Below are 18,704 nucleotides of genomic sequence, written 5' to 3' on the forward strand. Positions count from 1 at the left end.
TTGGTTTGTTACAAAGGACGCACAGATTAAAGTCTTTGTTTTTTGGGTTTCACTCGCAGGAAGGCGCCAAGACGAATGTCCGCAGGATGAAGAAGTGATTTAGGGAATCTGCACACTTAATGCTGAACACCTTCAGCCAAACTGGCCTTAAAGGCTCAGTTCACATTCATATCAGTGGAAATGTTTCTTAGCTGTTATGCTCACACTCAGAAATCCATATAATGATTTTACACCACATTTATGTTAGCACTTGTAATTTTGGCAAACTATGGAGCAAGCTTTCTGTATTATTTTCAACACCTCTTTATTTATTTATTTATTTTAAAGAAACTCTTTCCTTTCCTTATTTCTAGTTTATTCAGTCATGTGTATTAAATTATTTATATGTCTAATGTAAAGCCCTATATGACATAAATAATTAAACAGATTTGTTTAGAAGGAACAATTAAATCTTGTAAAGCCTTATATTTCAAATTTTGGTTGGAATAGGTCTCACTATATTCTGGTTGTGTCGCCAGTAGATCAGGCTGTCAGTTAAGTTAACAATAAAAATTTAATTTGAATATGAAGGACTTTTTCATGGTGGTGTCTTTAAAACTGGACAAGATGTGCCACGGAAGGCCGTGTAACATGACAGAAAGTCCCAGAACAGACAGACTCCTTCCCAATGTCAATAATGACCTTTAAGCCTTGCACTGCACAAGTACAGCACAGTCTTTACAATTTCAGAATTAATTTATCACAGTTTGTGGGAGTAATATACAGACAGACAATACTGCAATACCATAAATTCAGGAGGAGACATGTCATACATGTTCTTGGTGACATCTTTAAAATATATTTAAAAAAATTAGATAAGAAAACAACATAAATATATTCTTTATGCCAGAAGCTGGGAAAAAGCAAATAACGGTACAGCAGCCAAAACACGAAAGAAAATCTATAATTTAAAAAAAAGCTTAAATGAAACAGGATATGACAAAACCAAAAATCTGAAGAAGGTAAATAAGTGACATGCAAAGCAAAAAAGTTTATTTATTATAATAAGAGCTCAATAAGTAGTTATGAGATTAAAGAAAATAAGACAGTTGGTAAAAAAAAACCTCTAATTTGGCTCCATAAAGTAAAATGGCTCAACAAATTTAATCAAATATCATATAAACAGCTCAATATAGTAAAGTAAGGATCTTAACGAGTAAAAATCAAAATAAAATATCTCAATAGGCCATGCAAAAAGATTAGTGTAATTCAATAACATTTAAAGTAAAATGCTATAAATTATCATTTAAAAAGAACTAAAGCTAAATAGAGTAAAACAGCTCATTAAATACAATTAAATATTATATAAAGAACTGAATATATAATATTAAGAAGCCCACTAGCGCGATCATTTTAAAACAATTGTATGATATACAGCAAAATGCTATGTAAAAGCTGAGTATCACAACGTAAGAAGATCAAAACGTGGAAATCAGACTAAAATACAGTAAAATGTGGTGTATAAAGTTCATTGAGTAAAATATCTCAATAACTTTAATAAAAGAAAATAAATAAATAGATAATTAAAATAAGCACAGAAAATGGCAGGGGACTGGTCTTTATTTTTTAATCAAAAATGTTAAACTGGTACATAAAAATATGTATGAAGTCTTCTTTAGACCGATATCATAACAGCGGTGATCCCGCCCACAGCTGCAATCATTAACGCTGATTGGCCTGTCTTTCAGTCAACCACGCCCCCACAGTCCTCTCCGTCCCTCTAATTGATCTCTTCCACCGTCAGTCACCCCGTATACGAGTTCGCCTCTCCCCCTCCGCCTCCTCACCCAGCAGGTTGGGTTGAGAGGTCGGCTAGGGGACCGTGGACAGCTCCCGTCCGAGGAGCAGAGCAACACAGGAGGAGGAGAGGGCTGGATATGGGGGAGCCACCGCACAGGCCCGTATGATCGAGATAAAACACTTTTTACAAAGAGAGCGAGCTGGAGAGGCCTTAAGGAGGACCGGGGGGGAAACACACCGAGGGAGTGGAGGAAACACGGGGACACGGCTACTGACCCATCCCGGCGCATCACGGGAGAAGCGGCGAGAGAAAGGAGGAGAAGAAGGAGAGATAATTCTGCTCGACCTGATGGACTGAGAGGACAGATGAATGAAGACTGCCTACACTAACGCCTATAGATGCCTGGCCAAGGACCTGGACGCTTACGCCATGAACACGGACATGACAATGGACGGCATCGGCAGCCTGCATGGCGGGGTGGCGGTGAGCTCCGTGGCCCCTGATGCGGAGCTGATGAGCGGCCACAGCCCGCACCACGGCCGCGGAGGCTCGTCGGGACCCGGAGCGGCGGCTGCGGCTGCGGCGGCGTCCACCCTGCGGATACACCAGGACCTGGCTGCCGCCGCCGCCGCGTCCTCCCGCTCGGCCATGGTGTCCGGCATGGCCACGATTCTTGACGGCAGCGGGGAGTACCGGCCGGAGCTGTCCCTGCCGCTGCACCACGCCATGAGCGTTCCCTGCGACACCTCCTCTCCCGGGATGGGGATGAGCGGCACCTACACCACGCTCACCCCGCTGCAGCCGCTGCCCCCCATCTCCACCGTGTCCGACAAGTTCCACCACCACCATCACCACCACCACCACCACCAGCGGCTCTCCGGGAACGTGAGCGGGAGCTTCACCCTGATGCGCGACGAGCGGGGACTGCCGGGGATGAACAACATTTACAGCCCCTACCACAAGGACCACATGTCCGGGATGGGTCAGAACCTCTCCCCGGTGCTGGGCAACGGCCTTGGCTCCATCCACAACACCCAACAGGGTCTCCACAATTACGGCACCACGACGCACGGGAGCCACGACAAGATGCTGAACTTCGACCACACAGCCTCTATGCTGGCCAGAGGGGACCACCACCACCAGCACCGAGGCCTCGGCGCTCCGGCTGGCGGGATGATGCCGCACCTGAACGGAATGCACCACCCGGGACACCCGGTCGTTTCCTCGGCGGGCCACCACCCCCACCCCCACCCCCACTCTCACCCCCACCTCCAGTCTCCATCCCACGGGCCCGTGTTGGCTTCCACCCGGGAAAGAACGCCCTCCTCCTCGGGGACGCAGGGGGGGAACAGCTCGGGACAGCTGGAAGAAATCAACACTAAGGAGGTTGCGCAGAGGATCACGGCGGAGCTCAAGAGGTACAGCATCCCCCAGGCCATCTTCGCCCAGAGGGTGCTGTGCCGCTCCCAGGGGACCCTGTCGGACCTGCTGAGGAACCCCAAACCCTGGAGTAAACTAAAGTCAGGCCGGGAGACCTTCAGGAGGATGTGGAAGTGGCTGCAGGAGCCCGAGTTTCAGAGAATGTCCGCGCTCAGACTGGCAGGTAAGAGAGGAAAACAACCTGAGCTGCTGCTGCTGCTGCTGCTGCTGCTTTGCTTTGATTTGTTTTTGTGCCACAGCGAGAAGAAAAAGGAGAAATCCTCCACATTAAAACAAAATATCCTCAAATGATTCCTCAGCATTTATCACTAGCTGACTTTTAATCTTCTTGCTGGCTTTATTTTGGTTGGTTTCTCTCTCTTTCTCACTCCTCGTGGCTCCTCACGCGCCACTCCAATTTAGGTGAATGGGATTTATTTAGACTCACCGGTGCTATGATTACCATTATTGATCAATAACACAAAAGGATCGATGGGAAATGACAAGGTCATGGGATTTCCCTCCAACAATCCTCCTCTTTCAGTTTCCAGTCCCTCCATGGCAGCGAGGAAAACGCTGCACTAACACAAAAAATCTACTAGTTATTCTGCTTTAAATAACACCCAGATTAATAATAAATATATTTAAAATTCCAAGAAAATAAAACAACAATAAAAACCTGCTAAACATCGCACAATATTTTTGGTATAATTTGTGGTTGTTAATGTGCATCCGCGGGTGTAAATATATATTCTCAGGGCTGAACATTCTTATAATGCTGGTGTTTTTACTGTCATTAGCTCCTTAAATGCTTATTGCATTGCGATTGCATTAGCATTTGGGTGGAGAAGTGTGATGGGGGCGTTCAGGAGGATCTGTTTTTGATTGTGTGGAGCTTCAAGCGATCAGAAAGCTGTGACATAAACACACGAAGGTCTGCAGAATCGGTGGGTCTGGTGCCCCCTCTAGTGAGGAACCTGTTCCCTGTCCCAGCCTCTATTGTCTGCAGGAGCAGCACTAAAACGGGCCAGTTCCCCCTTTTTAAAGGTCAGGTCATGGAAAGGCTTGCATTTAATTTCACACCAAGATGTGATAAACGTTTAATGTTTCTATTGGGATTTGGTCATCTATATATCACAACAGAGACATTTTCTTTGAATATGTAGTCATTTTAGAGTCTTAAATTATATCAAAGGTTCTTTATTTTCATGTTAAAATGTAAAGCGCAGCACAAGTGACAGCAGTATTTGTATTTACGTGGTTTAGAATACGACTTTAAACTACCCACTGCACGTCCACATCTTAATGCCTGCATACTTCATAGCTTGCTTGCTGGGAGTAAATTATAGCTCCACATCATTTCAGCTTTTTTATTAAACTTTTTTTTAGTGTCTCCCACGATACGAATATGCCTTTATATTGTTTTTACATGCAAAAACAGAAAAAACAAAGAGAGGCCAGTTTATTTAAATCACATTAAAAATGATTTTTTTCATGTTAATCTGAAAAAAAATGTGTTTTTCATTAGGGCTGCATTTTTTTTTTGCTATAAACTGCATGATTTATGCACCGTGAGTGATTCAAAATTACTTTTTTTTTGCACAGTCATTCACACCTATGACTTTTGCTGTTTTTATATAAGTTAAACAAGATCCCATATTGTTAAAATTGTCTTTACTTTCATTATGTCCCATTAAAAGCATAAATGATGAGTGTTTATATTTATCTGGTTTACCATAAGACTTTAAATCGTTAAAATTATTCTCTTTTTGTTTGTTTTAAAAATATATGCCAGGGTTTCTTGTGGCTTCAAAACTCATTTTGAAGTTTTAAATATGCAGATACTGTAAGTACAAATGCTTCGCATATACATAAAGGCAAAAAGTGTGTGTTACCTCACCGGATAGAAATCTTTGTATTTTCTTCTTATTTCTGACCATTGTTAAACAAACATGAATTCAAACTTCAGTAAATTATGCCCTGTTAAAAACACAGATTAAAAATGTTTTTCTTTAATCATAAAACTGCTGATTTTCCTTTGGAAGGAAAGCCAAAACTCTGTGCCGAGATATTTTAGGTACAGGAAAGGTGCCTTCACATTTTTTTTATATATGCAAAATTATAACTATTCAAAAGCTGAGAAAACACAAAGACAATCCAAAATATTACAAATTATTACATTTACACTAAGCATACTTTATCGTCATGGTGTCCTGGCTTAAGCGAAACGGTATTTATAGTTACCTGATGTGTGAAGTTTGTAATTATTGCATATTTAAGCTATAACCTGCATATTTTCAGTGGTGCATTCACCCTTGTTGTGTTAAATCTATAAGCTTAATTTATATATGTAGTGTCAGTGCCTCACTCTGTGTAAATATGCTTTTACATTGTTTTTATTTATGCAAAATTCCAAAGAAAACACAAATAAACATGAGATTAAAAAGTAAGAAAGAAGAGGAAATATGAATGAAATGGATGTAAAAACTGTGTGGCAGCCCCAACAAAGATATTATTATTATTAGTAGTAGTAGTAGTAGTAGTATTTTCACTGTACTGCTTAGGTAAACCATTAAACATCAACTTTTTATGTTTCAAGTTTAAATAATAAATAGTTTTCAAAATGCATCAATTTGTATTTTAATTCGTATTTTTAATTAAAAAAAAAACCCATATACCTTGTTTTTAAATTTGGGAGGCACGTGGCTTTCACTTTCAAATAAAAAGAGTGACATGTGGAGCAGCAAAGTGACAGATTTGTGAAACATTCAGTCGCAGGATTTCTGACGAATAGACTTTGTAGAGTTTGGGATACTTGGGAATATTATAATCTTTAAAAGCTTAAAAAAGATTCTCAGGAACAATGTCTGCCTGTATTTTGCTATCCGCTGAAATCCACTTCAGTTTTATTGGTTGACTCAAGTTAATTAATCCCAGCTGCCTTCATAGGAGAAATAATCAGCACCGAATTAGTCTAAATAAAGAAATCTGGTAAATGCTCTGTTTTAGGGGATCACTATCTTTTTCATTTTAATTATGCTCTTGATTTCAGTAGCTCTAAACAAACAAAAGTACATACAAGATACCAGAGAACAAATGCAGATTTACATGGAAGTAGTATTAAATTAAAATCTTTGTATTAAAATGATCATGATAAGGAATTCTTACCTTTTGTATTTTATTTTTTATTCATCATTTCCGTAAATAATCACTGTAAATTGAAAATGTTCATTATAAAAGTAATAAAAACTATAACGTTTTGATAAGTTGCACATTTACATGCTTCATTATGAGTTTGTAAAATCTCCCACACAGACTAATGAACCCTCTAAAACCTGCATGATTATAAGCGCATACAGTGACACTAAGATGATAGCATACAGCATTCAAATAATCATTTTATACATTTCTTTAAGTCACAGATAAATACATTAAATCGTTTTCACCGGCTTAATGTGTTTATAGATTAGTACATTTTTAAATGTTATATCTAGCTGCTTTTATAGAGTCGGTGTAATATCCAACAATAAGTCTTCAGCATGGCTGTTTTATGGGTTTTCTTTTGTTTATATACATTTCCAGGACTTTCCATGAATATAGGATATTGATATTGGATTTTGTGGGTGAAATTAAGTAAATTGAAATTGATCCCTTTCACTCCTGGATATGTGCATTTGTCATGTGTGTGCGTCTCTTCAGTTTTTCATTCATTTATTTTTTTTTCCTTTTTAATAAACTCTATTTATCCAAAAATATAATAGATATGGTCTAATCTAATAAATATGTTTGTTATCATACAGCGCATATGTCTTTCAATTTATATCATTACAGCTTTCTTATAATACTCATATTATCATAATATTTTAATTAGGTTTAATTATTGTTGCTGTAATGAGATAAGAGATAAAAAAAAAAACACTTTATGTCAAGAAAAAAATCTACCAAATAAGAACACAAATCAAAATAAATGAGGCAAAAATATACAACTGATGAATGATTGGGTCAAATTTGAAATTAAAAATGTATTTATTCATCTATACAATGCAGTCATATAACAAAATATTATTAAAAGATTTATCCAAATAACAAAAACAATTGCACTTGAGAAATTCAAATGAGTACGCAGTTAATTAAAACAAACAGCTTGTTTATTAGTAATATGTCAATGTAAAGGTGTTCCTACATTTTCCTAAAACTATATATCTTCTGTTGTTTTTCCTACTAATAATAACATCGTAACAGCATTTTATGAACTTATGTCCTCTCTTATTTTATCGCTGTGATAACCCTTTTTATACCTTGTGAATGTCAGTGTTTTTGCAGGGTTTTTATTAAGAGTTTAAGAAGATTTTATCTTATTCTTAAACCTTCAGATCTGCCGTGGTTTCATCTGACACATCCTATGATGTACTTTGTAATATGATGCAACCAGTTCAGTATCCTTCTGAGTTTTGCAGAGACAGAAAAGGTCTTGACTATAACAATGCGTGACATCAGCCCAACATGGAGCGCTGATTCTTTAACATTCGATTGGAAATCAGTATTTAAGCAGGCTGGATTTGTCTGTAGATTGCTGATGTGGATGAGATTATCTCTGCAGGATTTGACTGTAATTTCATTAGGGGTTCTTTGATTTTCGATGCTGGTATTTGACGATACAGGTTAATAGAAAATGACAGGAGAGAGTGGGTGAAGGTTGGAGCTGGAAGAGAGCAGGGGAGTGTTCATGTGATCTGTGCTCCCCTGTGTGCTGTAAAATGTCACAGGACAGCCTCACAGTTATACCTCTGTCTGAGTGAGCTGCACTCATCTGCTTTCCCTAGGATTAAACTGCATATCTCACACTCTCGGTCTTTTTTAACTTCAAATCTTTGCAAAGCCTGCAGTTTATTATACCAATGCTAAAGATTCTTCTGATTTAATTCTAAACATTGAGAAATATAATATAATCCTTTTTTTATTTAGGTAGTTAACTAAGTGTACAATGTCTGATTTATAGAGTAAAAGGTAATTAAGTTTTCTGTTTATTAGTGTCTTTGTTGTCTAAAGCAGTTGTCAAAAGCTACACTGGAATTCATGTAATTTAAATGGCTGTATAATGAGAAACCTATGATAACATACTGTCATTTATCTAAACAACTGTAGTATGTGTAAGATACTGCACAACCTTTTACGCAGTATATTACCATAAAGAGTGTGGGAAAATATACAGATACTGCTGTTATTCTTCTCTACTGTAAATCAGTTTAAAGTAGGAAACTGTAGTACATTAGAACTGATGACATAATAGTACTGTAAAAGTAAAAGTGGAAAAGTGTTTTTTTCTCTCTCTTTTGCTAAGCCAGTAGTTTCCTCCTCTGGCAATAGGCTTACTATAAATATTATGTAATAGCTATGAAGCTGGTTCACAGAATAAAATGTACGAGACAACAACAAAGGCTATAAAATTCTTTTGGCCTCGGCCCACACTGGACTTTCACTCAGGAAACTGGGGTTTGTGGCTCATCCAGCGCCATCATTTTTTAAATTGCTGTTATCTATTGACCTTGTTTTGTTTCCAGCTCCTGTTTTGTTTCTTACATTTCTTGTGCACACGAAAGCAATGGTAGTTTTACACAAAGTCTAAACATCATGGTTTGACTTGGCTGCGACGTCTGCTCTTTGGGCTAAGCTAGGCTATAGAAAAGCGCTCTCTGTATAATGTAAATCAGCTTTGGAGATGCTACATGTTGATGCCTTGATTTTAAATATTAATTCTGTTTGATTCTTGATGTGTAATTGGCATCCTGTGGTTTCTCAGAGAATGGGTCAATATTTTGTTTCTTTATTTGAGTGTTGGCCAGGTGTTGCTCTTTTGCTCTTTCCATTGTTCTCTCTCGCCTCTACGGTGATTTTAAAATTACCGCAGAAACAGGGAGGTGCAATCCTTAGATCAGCAACGCTACAAGCAACCAATAGAGGTGGGGTCAAAGGTCAGAGCTGCAACACTCAGACAATAGATGGAGCAAATATTCCCTTGACCCTGAGATGAGCAGAGAGGAGAGGGAGGAGCAGCATGCACGGGGAAAAGAAAAGAATTGAGAGCTTGGAGACAGGTTTATCTGGTAGCTAAATTCTCCATCATAATGGTCTTTACAGTCACAGCAATGAAGGACAATAATAATTATGTGGTTATTTTAAGCATATATTTCAATTTCTTTACTCTCCCTATCATCTCAGACTCTGTCTAGAAATGTCTTAGTAATGCCTTTGTCCGTAAATTCTGAATATGATCCATATTATATTTCTGGGGAAAAAATACGCAGATCGGAAGAAACTGTAGGAAAACTACAGAAGGAAGTTGATACACTTTCATCTCATTCAGTCCACTTATTTGCTTATTTTTTGTATTTATTTCTCGACAACCAACCATCAGCTAAAGTTTGGAAACTAAAGTTTTCAGTAATAAATGAGGGTTGAATGCTTTTCAGTCTATAAACATATTTTTGTTCAGGGTCTTTTGCAGGAAATTATTGTGAGACTGTGGGCATGGAAAAACAAAGCATTATCATTTTTTTCTAATTTTAAAAAGCATGTCCCAACCACTAGTCTTGGCAGCTGGGGCTCTGTCCGCCAGGGTCTCCGTGTCTGGCCGCCACCCGGCACTCAGTTGTAGGAGGAGTTCGGAGAGGCCAGTTGGAGAGACTTTTGGACTGCCTCGAGGAGATTCTGACAAACCATCAAGCAACTTCTCTACATCTTAAAATAGAGGAAGCAGAATCTGGGGATGAAGGGGATGAATCGTCCATCACCAGGGGTGAGGTCACTGAGGCAGTTAAACAACTCCTTGGTGGAAGGGCCATGGGAGTGGATGAGGTTCATCCTCAGTGTTGTGTGGAGATAAGGTGGGGTACCTCTGGATTGACCGCGGTGTTGGTTCCCCATCTTTAAGAAGGGGAACCAGACGGTGTGCTCCAGGAGGATCACACTCTTCAGTCTCCTGGGGAAAGTGTATGCCGCTGCAAGAGCCTGGTCCGCATAGCCAGCAATAAGTCAGGCTCATTCCCGGGGGGGTTGGACTCCACCAGGGCTGCCTTTTTTCACCGATTCTGTTCAGAATTTTTATGGACAGAATTTCTAGGCATAGCCAAGTAGTGGATGGCTTCCACTTGGGCGGTCTCGCTTTTCAGAGATGATGTGGTTCTCTTGTCTTCATCAGGTGGTGGCCTCCAGCTTGCACTGGAGTGGTTTGTGAAGTGAGGGGGAATGAAAATCAGCACCTCCAAGTCTGAGGGCGAGGTCCTCAGTCGGAAAAGAGCGGATTACCCAGTCTGGGTCACGGATGAGTTAGTGCTCCAAGTGGAGGTGTTTAAGTATCCCTGGCCCTGGATAAGTGGAAGCAAATGGATGGATAGATGGATGGATATAGAAAGCAGAATTTCAGTAATGCTTTATATATATTTGATGTTAGACAAGTATTACATGCTGCATAGAAGTAGGTAGAGAAATTCAAATGATGACGGTTAATGTTCAGCACATACACTTAGGTCAGTTTGGAAAAGTCGGTGACAAGGAAGTCAATGATACAGACTTCACAGATCCAGTGCCCACAAAGTTTTTCCTTGTGCTATGTCTATGGATACATTTGCACTGGAAAGCTCTAAGTACTTGTCCCTAATCGCTAATGTGATGAGGAAGAGAATAACCAGTAGCGTGAATCAGCCTACAATTCTGCAAATGTGAACCCAACTCAGTGATCATACGCTTGTCCTGCATTGCAAATTATTGGAGAAAGTTTTTTCAGAACCTAGTGTGAAGCAAATCTTTTGCCAAAATGTAAACATTTTAAGTCCAGCAAACATGAATAACTCTCTGTACGTATCACTCTTATTGTTCCGAGTTTGTCTATAATTTTTAGCTTTGCGTTTTGTGTGATCTGTCTTTGTATTATTTACCTTACAGTAATAAGTGCCTTGAACTGTTTGTGATTTGCCACTATGTAAATAAAATTCAAATGAATTGAAAATTGAATTGATTGCACTATTAAAGCTTTCTTCACACACAACGAAAGGAACTGAGATACTGAGCTGTAAATGGGCTTCAGATGGGTTTCTGTGTGCAGCAGGAGAGAGCTAAGGTCTGGTGTTGGCTGTGGTTCAGGATGTAGAGTGGCTCAATAACCAATAGAAATAGAAAAAAAAAGAGCCTAGTTTCTCTGGCCTGCATTTTGAAGTGTTCTTGTGTAAGATGCTGAAACCCCAAATTCCTCCCAGTGTCTGGTAGGATAAGTGCCAGAATAAGTGACTGTGGCTTTGTGTAAAGAATTTTGAGTGGTCAAAAACATTAGACAAAATAATAAAAGCAGTGAGTTTGCTGTTTTGGACTAAGATTAAGTATTCTTGAGACACTTAAGTAGCTTGTATGAATCATTGTACGTCACAATTTCTCCTTACTTTTTCAAAATAATATTAACTAAAATTCTAACCATTGTTACACTGACAGTGTAACTGGACGCCCCAGTTCCTGTACTTGTACATGTTCATATAAGAAAACAGTTCCTGCCTTTAAAGAGGCCTGTGTGGGTTGGATTAAGGCAAAGAGTCTGTGCATTTCCCTGTTCTCAGTCATGTAATAAACAAGTATTTATTTCACGCTGGTGTAAATTGAACCCAGAACCCACAAAAAAATATTTAAAAATCACAGGTTTGGATTTTTGGGTGGTGACAAAAATCATTATATTCACGAAAAACCCTTAGCAGGTTTTGTTTCAGTTGGTGGATGGAAAATCAACCACCAGGACCTTTTTTTGGTTGGAATAATAAATAAATCTTAATAACCAAGTCATGTGTTCCTATTAACCTCTGTCTCCACTTGAAAAGTAATTGTCAGGACAGATGAATCAGTCACTTTTGTCTGGCAGAACAAAAAAAAGGCAATTTCCAACATTTTAGAGCCTTTGGATTTGCTCTTCATCAGATGTGCTAGTATCTTTGTGTCCACATACTATAAAGGCAAGTACATTTTGCAACGGCAGTTTAAAGAGAAGTCACATACAAATCCTAATTCTGAAATTTAAAGAAACAATATAAACTTGCACACTGACAATATATTAAAAGAAAACAAATGTGCTTGTTTAAATATTTTACTTCGTTTCTTTCGATGCCTCCTCCTCATCCTCTCCCTCATTTTGAATCTGTTTCTTTCACCATTTTCTCGTCCCCTGGACCTCTTTCTCGCTCCATCCTCTTCTCTCTCTTTTGGGGGTGGAGGTATTATGTGATCGTCAGGGGAATTGAACACAAGAGCAGAGGCAGCAGCGGCCCGATGAATTATTGATGGGAATCTCAGCGTGACCCGCCTCGGTCTGCTCACTTCACTTCTTCTTCACCTCACAGCCGGGTTAACCAGGCAAAATGGAGGGAGGGAGGAAGAGGGAGAGAGGGAGAGAGGAAGAGAGGAGGAGGAGGAGTCCATTGTTTGGATGGAGGACAGAGTCCGCCCGTGACTGCGACTGAATTATGGATGACAGGAAAATGATGGGCAAATTGGTGTTGAATCAACGAACCGCTATTCACATGGTTTATTCAGAGTAATGTGCATGTAATGATACAACAATGATCCCTCTTTTCTCCTTTTACATACCACAAATTCAACATGTATTCATATTGCATCTCTTTTGCACTGTGAAGTTGTTTCCTATGGAGTTTTTCACATTAAAAGCATCTCAGAAAACAGGAAATTAGGTAGAAAGGGAAACTAATTTCTAGATAGCACAGTCTATTTATCAATAGGATACAGTCATTGTTGGCTTGGTTGTTTTAGCGGAAAATAAAATACAGAATATGATCACCAGGGATTACCTTAATGTTTCCAGAAGAGAATGAATCCACTCAGAGTCAAATTGTGCTGAAAATCTGAGTGACTGAACCTAAATATTTTCCATTTTATGCATCCTGCTGCGAGCAGACAGGGTGCATTATTAATGAGTCGGACTCTGCTTTATGACACAGATTACCAGCAGTTACTGTCTGTGTGTGTGTGTGTGTGTGTGTGTGTGTGTGTGTGTGTGTGTGTGTGTGTGTGTGTGTGTGTGTGTGTGTGTGTGTGTGTAGTCTTACAATTTCAGACTGTGGGAATACAGCTTGTGTCCGTTTTCGGGGTTTTTGTTCTGACCTCCTGCATATTCACAGACTGCCATCGATCTGTAATAATGGATTTCAGGCTGCTAAGAGGAGACTTGTGATGTTTGTTTGTGTGTCGGTGTGAGAAGCTTTGACAGATGCTGTTATCTCTGTCTCGTGCTGTCGATAGCAGTTTTCGGTGGCTGGAAAGTGAGACGTGACAAAGTCTGTCTTCAGGTTTTGGGAAGTGAATGCAGACTTCTGTGTCTCCAGCAGGTCTGATGGGTCTTTCCGTAATAGATGGCTGTACCTTCTGGGTCTGAAAAGTGAAGTTCATGCAGATGTGTCTTAAACCTACATTTGTTTTAATGGTCAACTCTTCTGGTTTTAAAGAAGATTGTGGAAAAACCCTCAGCTCCTCTATGAGCTGAGCAAACACTGTCCTGATGAGGGTATGGGTTCAGTCACTGGTTTATAGATGTACTGAGTACAACTTGTTACTTATTGATTACTGTGTAACTGACAAGCTGCTAGCCTTCGAGCAATCCCTTGATTTCTTAGTCTTATCGCTCATCACGTTTGGTTTCAAAACATCAAGTTGGTGATGGCAAAACCCACGAGATTGAGGTTTCACAACATCACAGTGGCTACATCAAACTCTTATATATGGTCGATGATGATTCTGAACACTACAAGACTGAAAATATATACATTTTCAGGTTGTGAAGGTAGAAAGAAGGAGCTCTTTATCTCTACGACACAAAAAGCTGGTGATGACATTATGCTGATAATGCACACTATTTTCATGGTGGGCAGTGTAGATGCTGTGTTTTGGATGAAGCAGTCTAAATCAATGCTTAATAAAGCCTGTTACTGTAGGCTCTTTATGTTACAATGTAAGGCACTTTGAGGTGACTGTTGTTGTGATTTAAGGCTATAAAACTAAAACTAAATTGAATTAAATTGATTCATATCAGTTGATTCTCTTTATGCACAGAGTTGACAAGTCTCATGTAAGGCATGATATCTAAGATGCTTTAAGCCACCTGGCTGCTGTTGCTCCACATCTGCAAGCCACTTTACAACCCACCTTCACTTGAGCTCCTCCTTTTTGTGTCTAAACCAACCTGGTCCCATGTCAGAGATATCCAAAAGGTGATCTTTGACTTTGGTGTCTTAATACACCAACTGCAGCGACATTCAATGCCGAGGCCAAACACTAACTGTGTTTGTAAGTATGACAAAGTCTGCATTTGTTGGTCACTCCTGATTTTCAATGTTTTTTTGGTTGTGCCTGTGCATTTTTGTAATAATTAGCTTGCTTTTGTGTCTAAAATTACGAAAACTCACAACTCGTTTGTATGTTTTGTAAGGTTCAGATAATCAAAAAATTATGACTCTAGAGGCTCTGGCTGCACTATATTCATTTAGCAGAGCACCGATCTCCTTTTACAGACTCTTTCCAACCTTCACCGTTCCCAATAAGAATATCAGAAGAGTGGTGTAGAGATTTTTCGTTAAGACTGTCCACACCAATTATGGTGCACTGGTGTTGCTGGGGCAGTAGAAGCATTGCTGGGGCTGCTTGAGTGGCTCGGGTTCAGGGGAGAAAATGGTGCTGTCGCCTCTTTATTAGGACGGTCAAATCAAATGTGACACCTGGACCATGAACTCACTGAGGCCGAGTGCTCAGAGAATGCACAGTGGACAGTCGGAGCTGCAGCAAGGACGAGAAAACAATCCTGAATCATGCTCAAAAGGCCAAATTAGCTTTCTTTTCATAAAGATTAGCCTAGCTATGAAAATTTGCTATTTATTGGTGATAATATCTTATATTTCAGTATAGTTAAAAACTACTCTACTCTGACATTAGGTTCAATGAAATGTATTATTGAGATACATTATGGAAAAAGTAGTATGCAATGTCTTTGGCCCTATAGTATTAATTTATAGCATGCCAGTCTTAATTTCTTACCATTCATTTGGAAATTTGCCTCTTTCAACCTTATGAATAAGACTTACTCCGTTAACAGGTCTGCTTTAAGCTCAAAAACCTCATAAAGAGCTCAGTAGTGTGTAATAGTATAGAGCTGCTGTAGTCTGGGAGAAAATAACTCGGGAACTAGCATGAGCGAACTCTGGCTTCTGCCAGTGGATTACAATTACAGGATTTTATTTGATCCCCTCTGCAGGTTCTAAGCACCAACAGTTAAGTTAGCTTATCTATGCACTGTTCCAGTTACTTGGGTTTCCATATAAAAAAGCTTCACAACACTGTAAAATGAACAAAAAACAGTCAGACATTGCAGTTTAAAGCCATTTTTCCAGTTTAAATGATACCTGTCTACATAGGAAACAAGTCACCCCCTGCATGTTTCCTACAGCTATATTCAAAAGAAGCCAATTAGTTATCTTCCAATTCATGTGGTAACCTAGAACCTATTTCAAGAGAATAATAATAATAATAGTAAATCTATTAAATCTATCATGAAGTATGTTTTCATGGCCAAAGGTCCTCATCATGGATATTTCTGGAATAATGGAAAGGCTACAGTTAAAAGGAGGTCAATATTTTAGTGACTGGTATGTAAAAGCCTGCAATTTGGTCGTGATGTGTAAAGACAATGCAGTAGATTCTATTAATCCTTGAAGTTACAATTAAACAAAATGTTTATACACGTATAATTGGGAATGAACTGCTTCCAGTAACAGACTAAAAATATGGGAAACATCTAATGATTGTGACACGTAGAACAGCATTTGTGATTAATTTCAACTATTTTTGTCCTTGTTGGCTGCTGTTGGATTTATTTTTTAACCACATTATATATCTCAAGGGGTTTTTCAGGAGATTGCAGAATGTGTTTGCTGACGTTATCCAATCAATAGTGAGGCCCCGCAGCAGTTTAGGTCAGAAGTAGACTGGAGGAGGTGCAGGATGTGAGGCCTTATTTGGTTTGTGCTATTTTAGTGGTTGTTAGGATTCATTTATTGATCCACACATGAAGCAGCACCTTTGAATAGACCGATCCCATTGATGACATTTTCTGTTACTTTACTGTAGTTATCTTTGTGGGGTTTGTATGTTTTCTTCCTAATTTTCTTTTTCTCTTTGTTTCCTCCATCCTGTTCACCCTTCCTCCCTCAGCTTCATTAGTATTGGTGTCACTGCCTGGCTGAAATAAGTCTGTCCAGAGGCGTAATGAGCAACGACAGGCAGGACAAACCTGTCAGGCTGCAGGCAGGGTTTACTGTGAAAACACAGTGTTTAAGGAAAAAAGGAACATAAGCGCACAACAAAAACCTTTAGATGTCTATTTTATTATCACCTAACTCAGTCATTCCCTTACTCCAGACTGCATTTGGAAATCTGAAAATTTATCTTTAATAACAACTGTGCTCATCACATGAGCCTGAGTTGAAGTGTTTTCATTGCTTCACATTGATCTTCTGGTGATTTGCTCGTTCTCAATTAACAGTTTTACTTTCATACTCTGGTAGCCACTGAGCCCTTTTCTTTATTATTATTATGCAGTTTTAAATTTTACATGCTTAATTTGCCAAGAAAAAACACAGCATCAAAATATGTATAGATAATTTATAGATTATTTGCTGAATAGAATTAATTATAATTATTATAATTTAACTTGAATTTCTTGGTAATGGTTTCTATGCTTAATGTTTATATCAAGATGAGAAGAAGTAGAAGAAGAATCCTGGTGCACAAGAACATCTGATGACAGGCTGATTAATTTAGCTTAGAGTAAAAACATTAATTTATTACAGGAAAAACTGTGTCAGTGTGTAAACATGGATTTTTTTAAACACCAAAAATAGGCATGAGACACAGGACTATTAAGCTTAAATTCAGATTTTTAATATCTTTCAGTTTTTAAATAGTCACAGTTTGAAACATTTTCAACTCATTTTACTTCCACCCACTTACTGCTCAAGCACAATTTATACATCAGAATGCACCAAACTCATTTTAAAGTTTTCATTTTTCTTGTCAGTCTGTGATATTTCAGTTTGCTGCTTCAGCTGACAGTTATGCAAATGTGCTGATGTGTATCTATAACCGATCAATGCTCTGATGGTCAGATACTGAGATCGGACACAAACAAGGAAGCTGAGGCACATTCTTGTTTGTTGTCCTTCCTGCTCCAGCCTCTGCTCATGCTGTTGTTTTCTCCTCTGCTGTTTTCCTCTGAAATGTGTGTGTGTGTGTGTTGTTGTGTGTAAAGCAGCTGCAGTTCGGGCTTGGCCGTGTGCGTGGATGGATGACGTGGATCGATGGCTGTAATCCCGAGCAGATTAAAAGAGCATTAATACTGGCAACGATAACGTAAACGGTGTGGACCGAGATCTCCATTGATCTGCAGGAACCTGATCCAGACCGGTTCCTGGAAGAGATGGGGGAGGGGGTTGTAGGCCGAGAGAGCTGACAGCATACAATAGAGAGAGAGAGAGAGAGAGAGAGAGAGAGAGAGAGAGAGAGAGAGACTGTATCTGAATGTCTCCTGCTGCAAAACAATAACAACAACCTGGACACTTTAATGTGCAATAGTAGACGCAGCAAACTACTTATGTGAAAGGCATACATGCAACTCAGCAAAGAGCCTTCTGGAGCCAATGGCTCACTACATAACGATTACAATAAGAATCTGAATCACAGTACAGGAATTACTTTATTTGTGTGCTGGTTCGTGCTGGAGAATGTGGCTAAAATGGTTTTGCACTTGGTTTTGCTGAAACCAGTTTCTTTTTCTGGTGTTTGGAGACATTTACATTGACTGTTTTCTTTAGTCTTCTGTGAATATTTGATATGAGAACAGCATGTTTCACTTTCATTGCTTTAGTGACATTCACTGACTTTGGACCAAATATTGATATGAGTATATATTGTTTCGATTTCCCTTGCAATATGTTATTGATACGCTGAAGCCAAATATATCAATATCTCTGTACGTAAGGATGTAGCTGCTCTAAACCGATTCCCTCACCAGTTAGACTCACCAGTGACATTAGTTTTTGGTTTCAAGGTTGTGTTTTAGTAAATGCTTTCCCTGTTTAATGCTCCACATGGACTGTTTACCTTCATGCATCCAGAGCCTGTTTGAATGTCAGTACTCTTCTGCATGTTCATGTGCAGGAAATTTGCTATTGAAATTCCACATGGTGGCACTCATAACATGAATGAAGGGAAAGCAAATGAAATATGTGACAGGAAGAAACTCACAGGGGGAAAATGTGACAATTAAAATAGTGAGCTAGTCAGTTTTACTGACATATTCTTGGTTTTTGCCTCTTTTTGGCCAGATTAGTCAATGAATATTCTAGAGATGGGCCCAGGGGTCCACCCCACTTGGAGGACTGTTTTAGGTCAAATTTTAGATCTTAATATT

General features: G+C 39.1%; 1 protein-coding gene across 1 annotated transcript in view; it reads left to right on the top strand.

Annotated features, from left to right (window-relative positions):
* Positions 1-1,857: 1,857 nt before the first annotated feature.
* onecut2 (one cut homeobox 2) overlaps positions 1,858-18,704 on the top strand; it is a 35,735-nt gene continuing 18,888 nt past the window's right edge. The window contains exon 1 of the mRNA XM_085463102.1: positions 1,858-3,383. Within this exon, the coding sequence (XP_085319228.1) occupies positions 2,150-3,383 (1,234 nt within the window). The 5' untranslated portion in view covers positions 1,858-2,149. The remainder of the gene's footprint in view (positions 3,384-18,704) is intronic.

The sequence above is a fragment of the Copadichromis virginalis genome, linkage group LG7, assembly GCF_057382275.1.
Source record: "Copadichromis virginalis isolate Kocher_CV1m ecotype Utaka linkage group LG7, C_Virginalis_male_GT1.1, whole genome shotgun sequence".
NCBI classification, from domain to species: Eukaryota; Metazoa; Chordata; class Actinopteri; order Cichliformes; family Cichlidae; genus Copadichromis; species Copadichromis virginalis.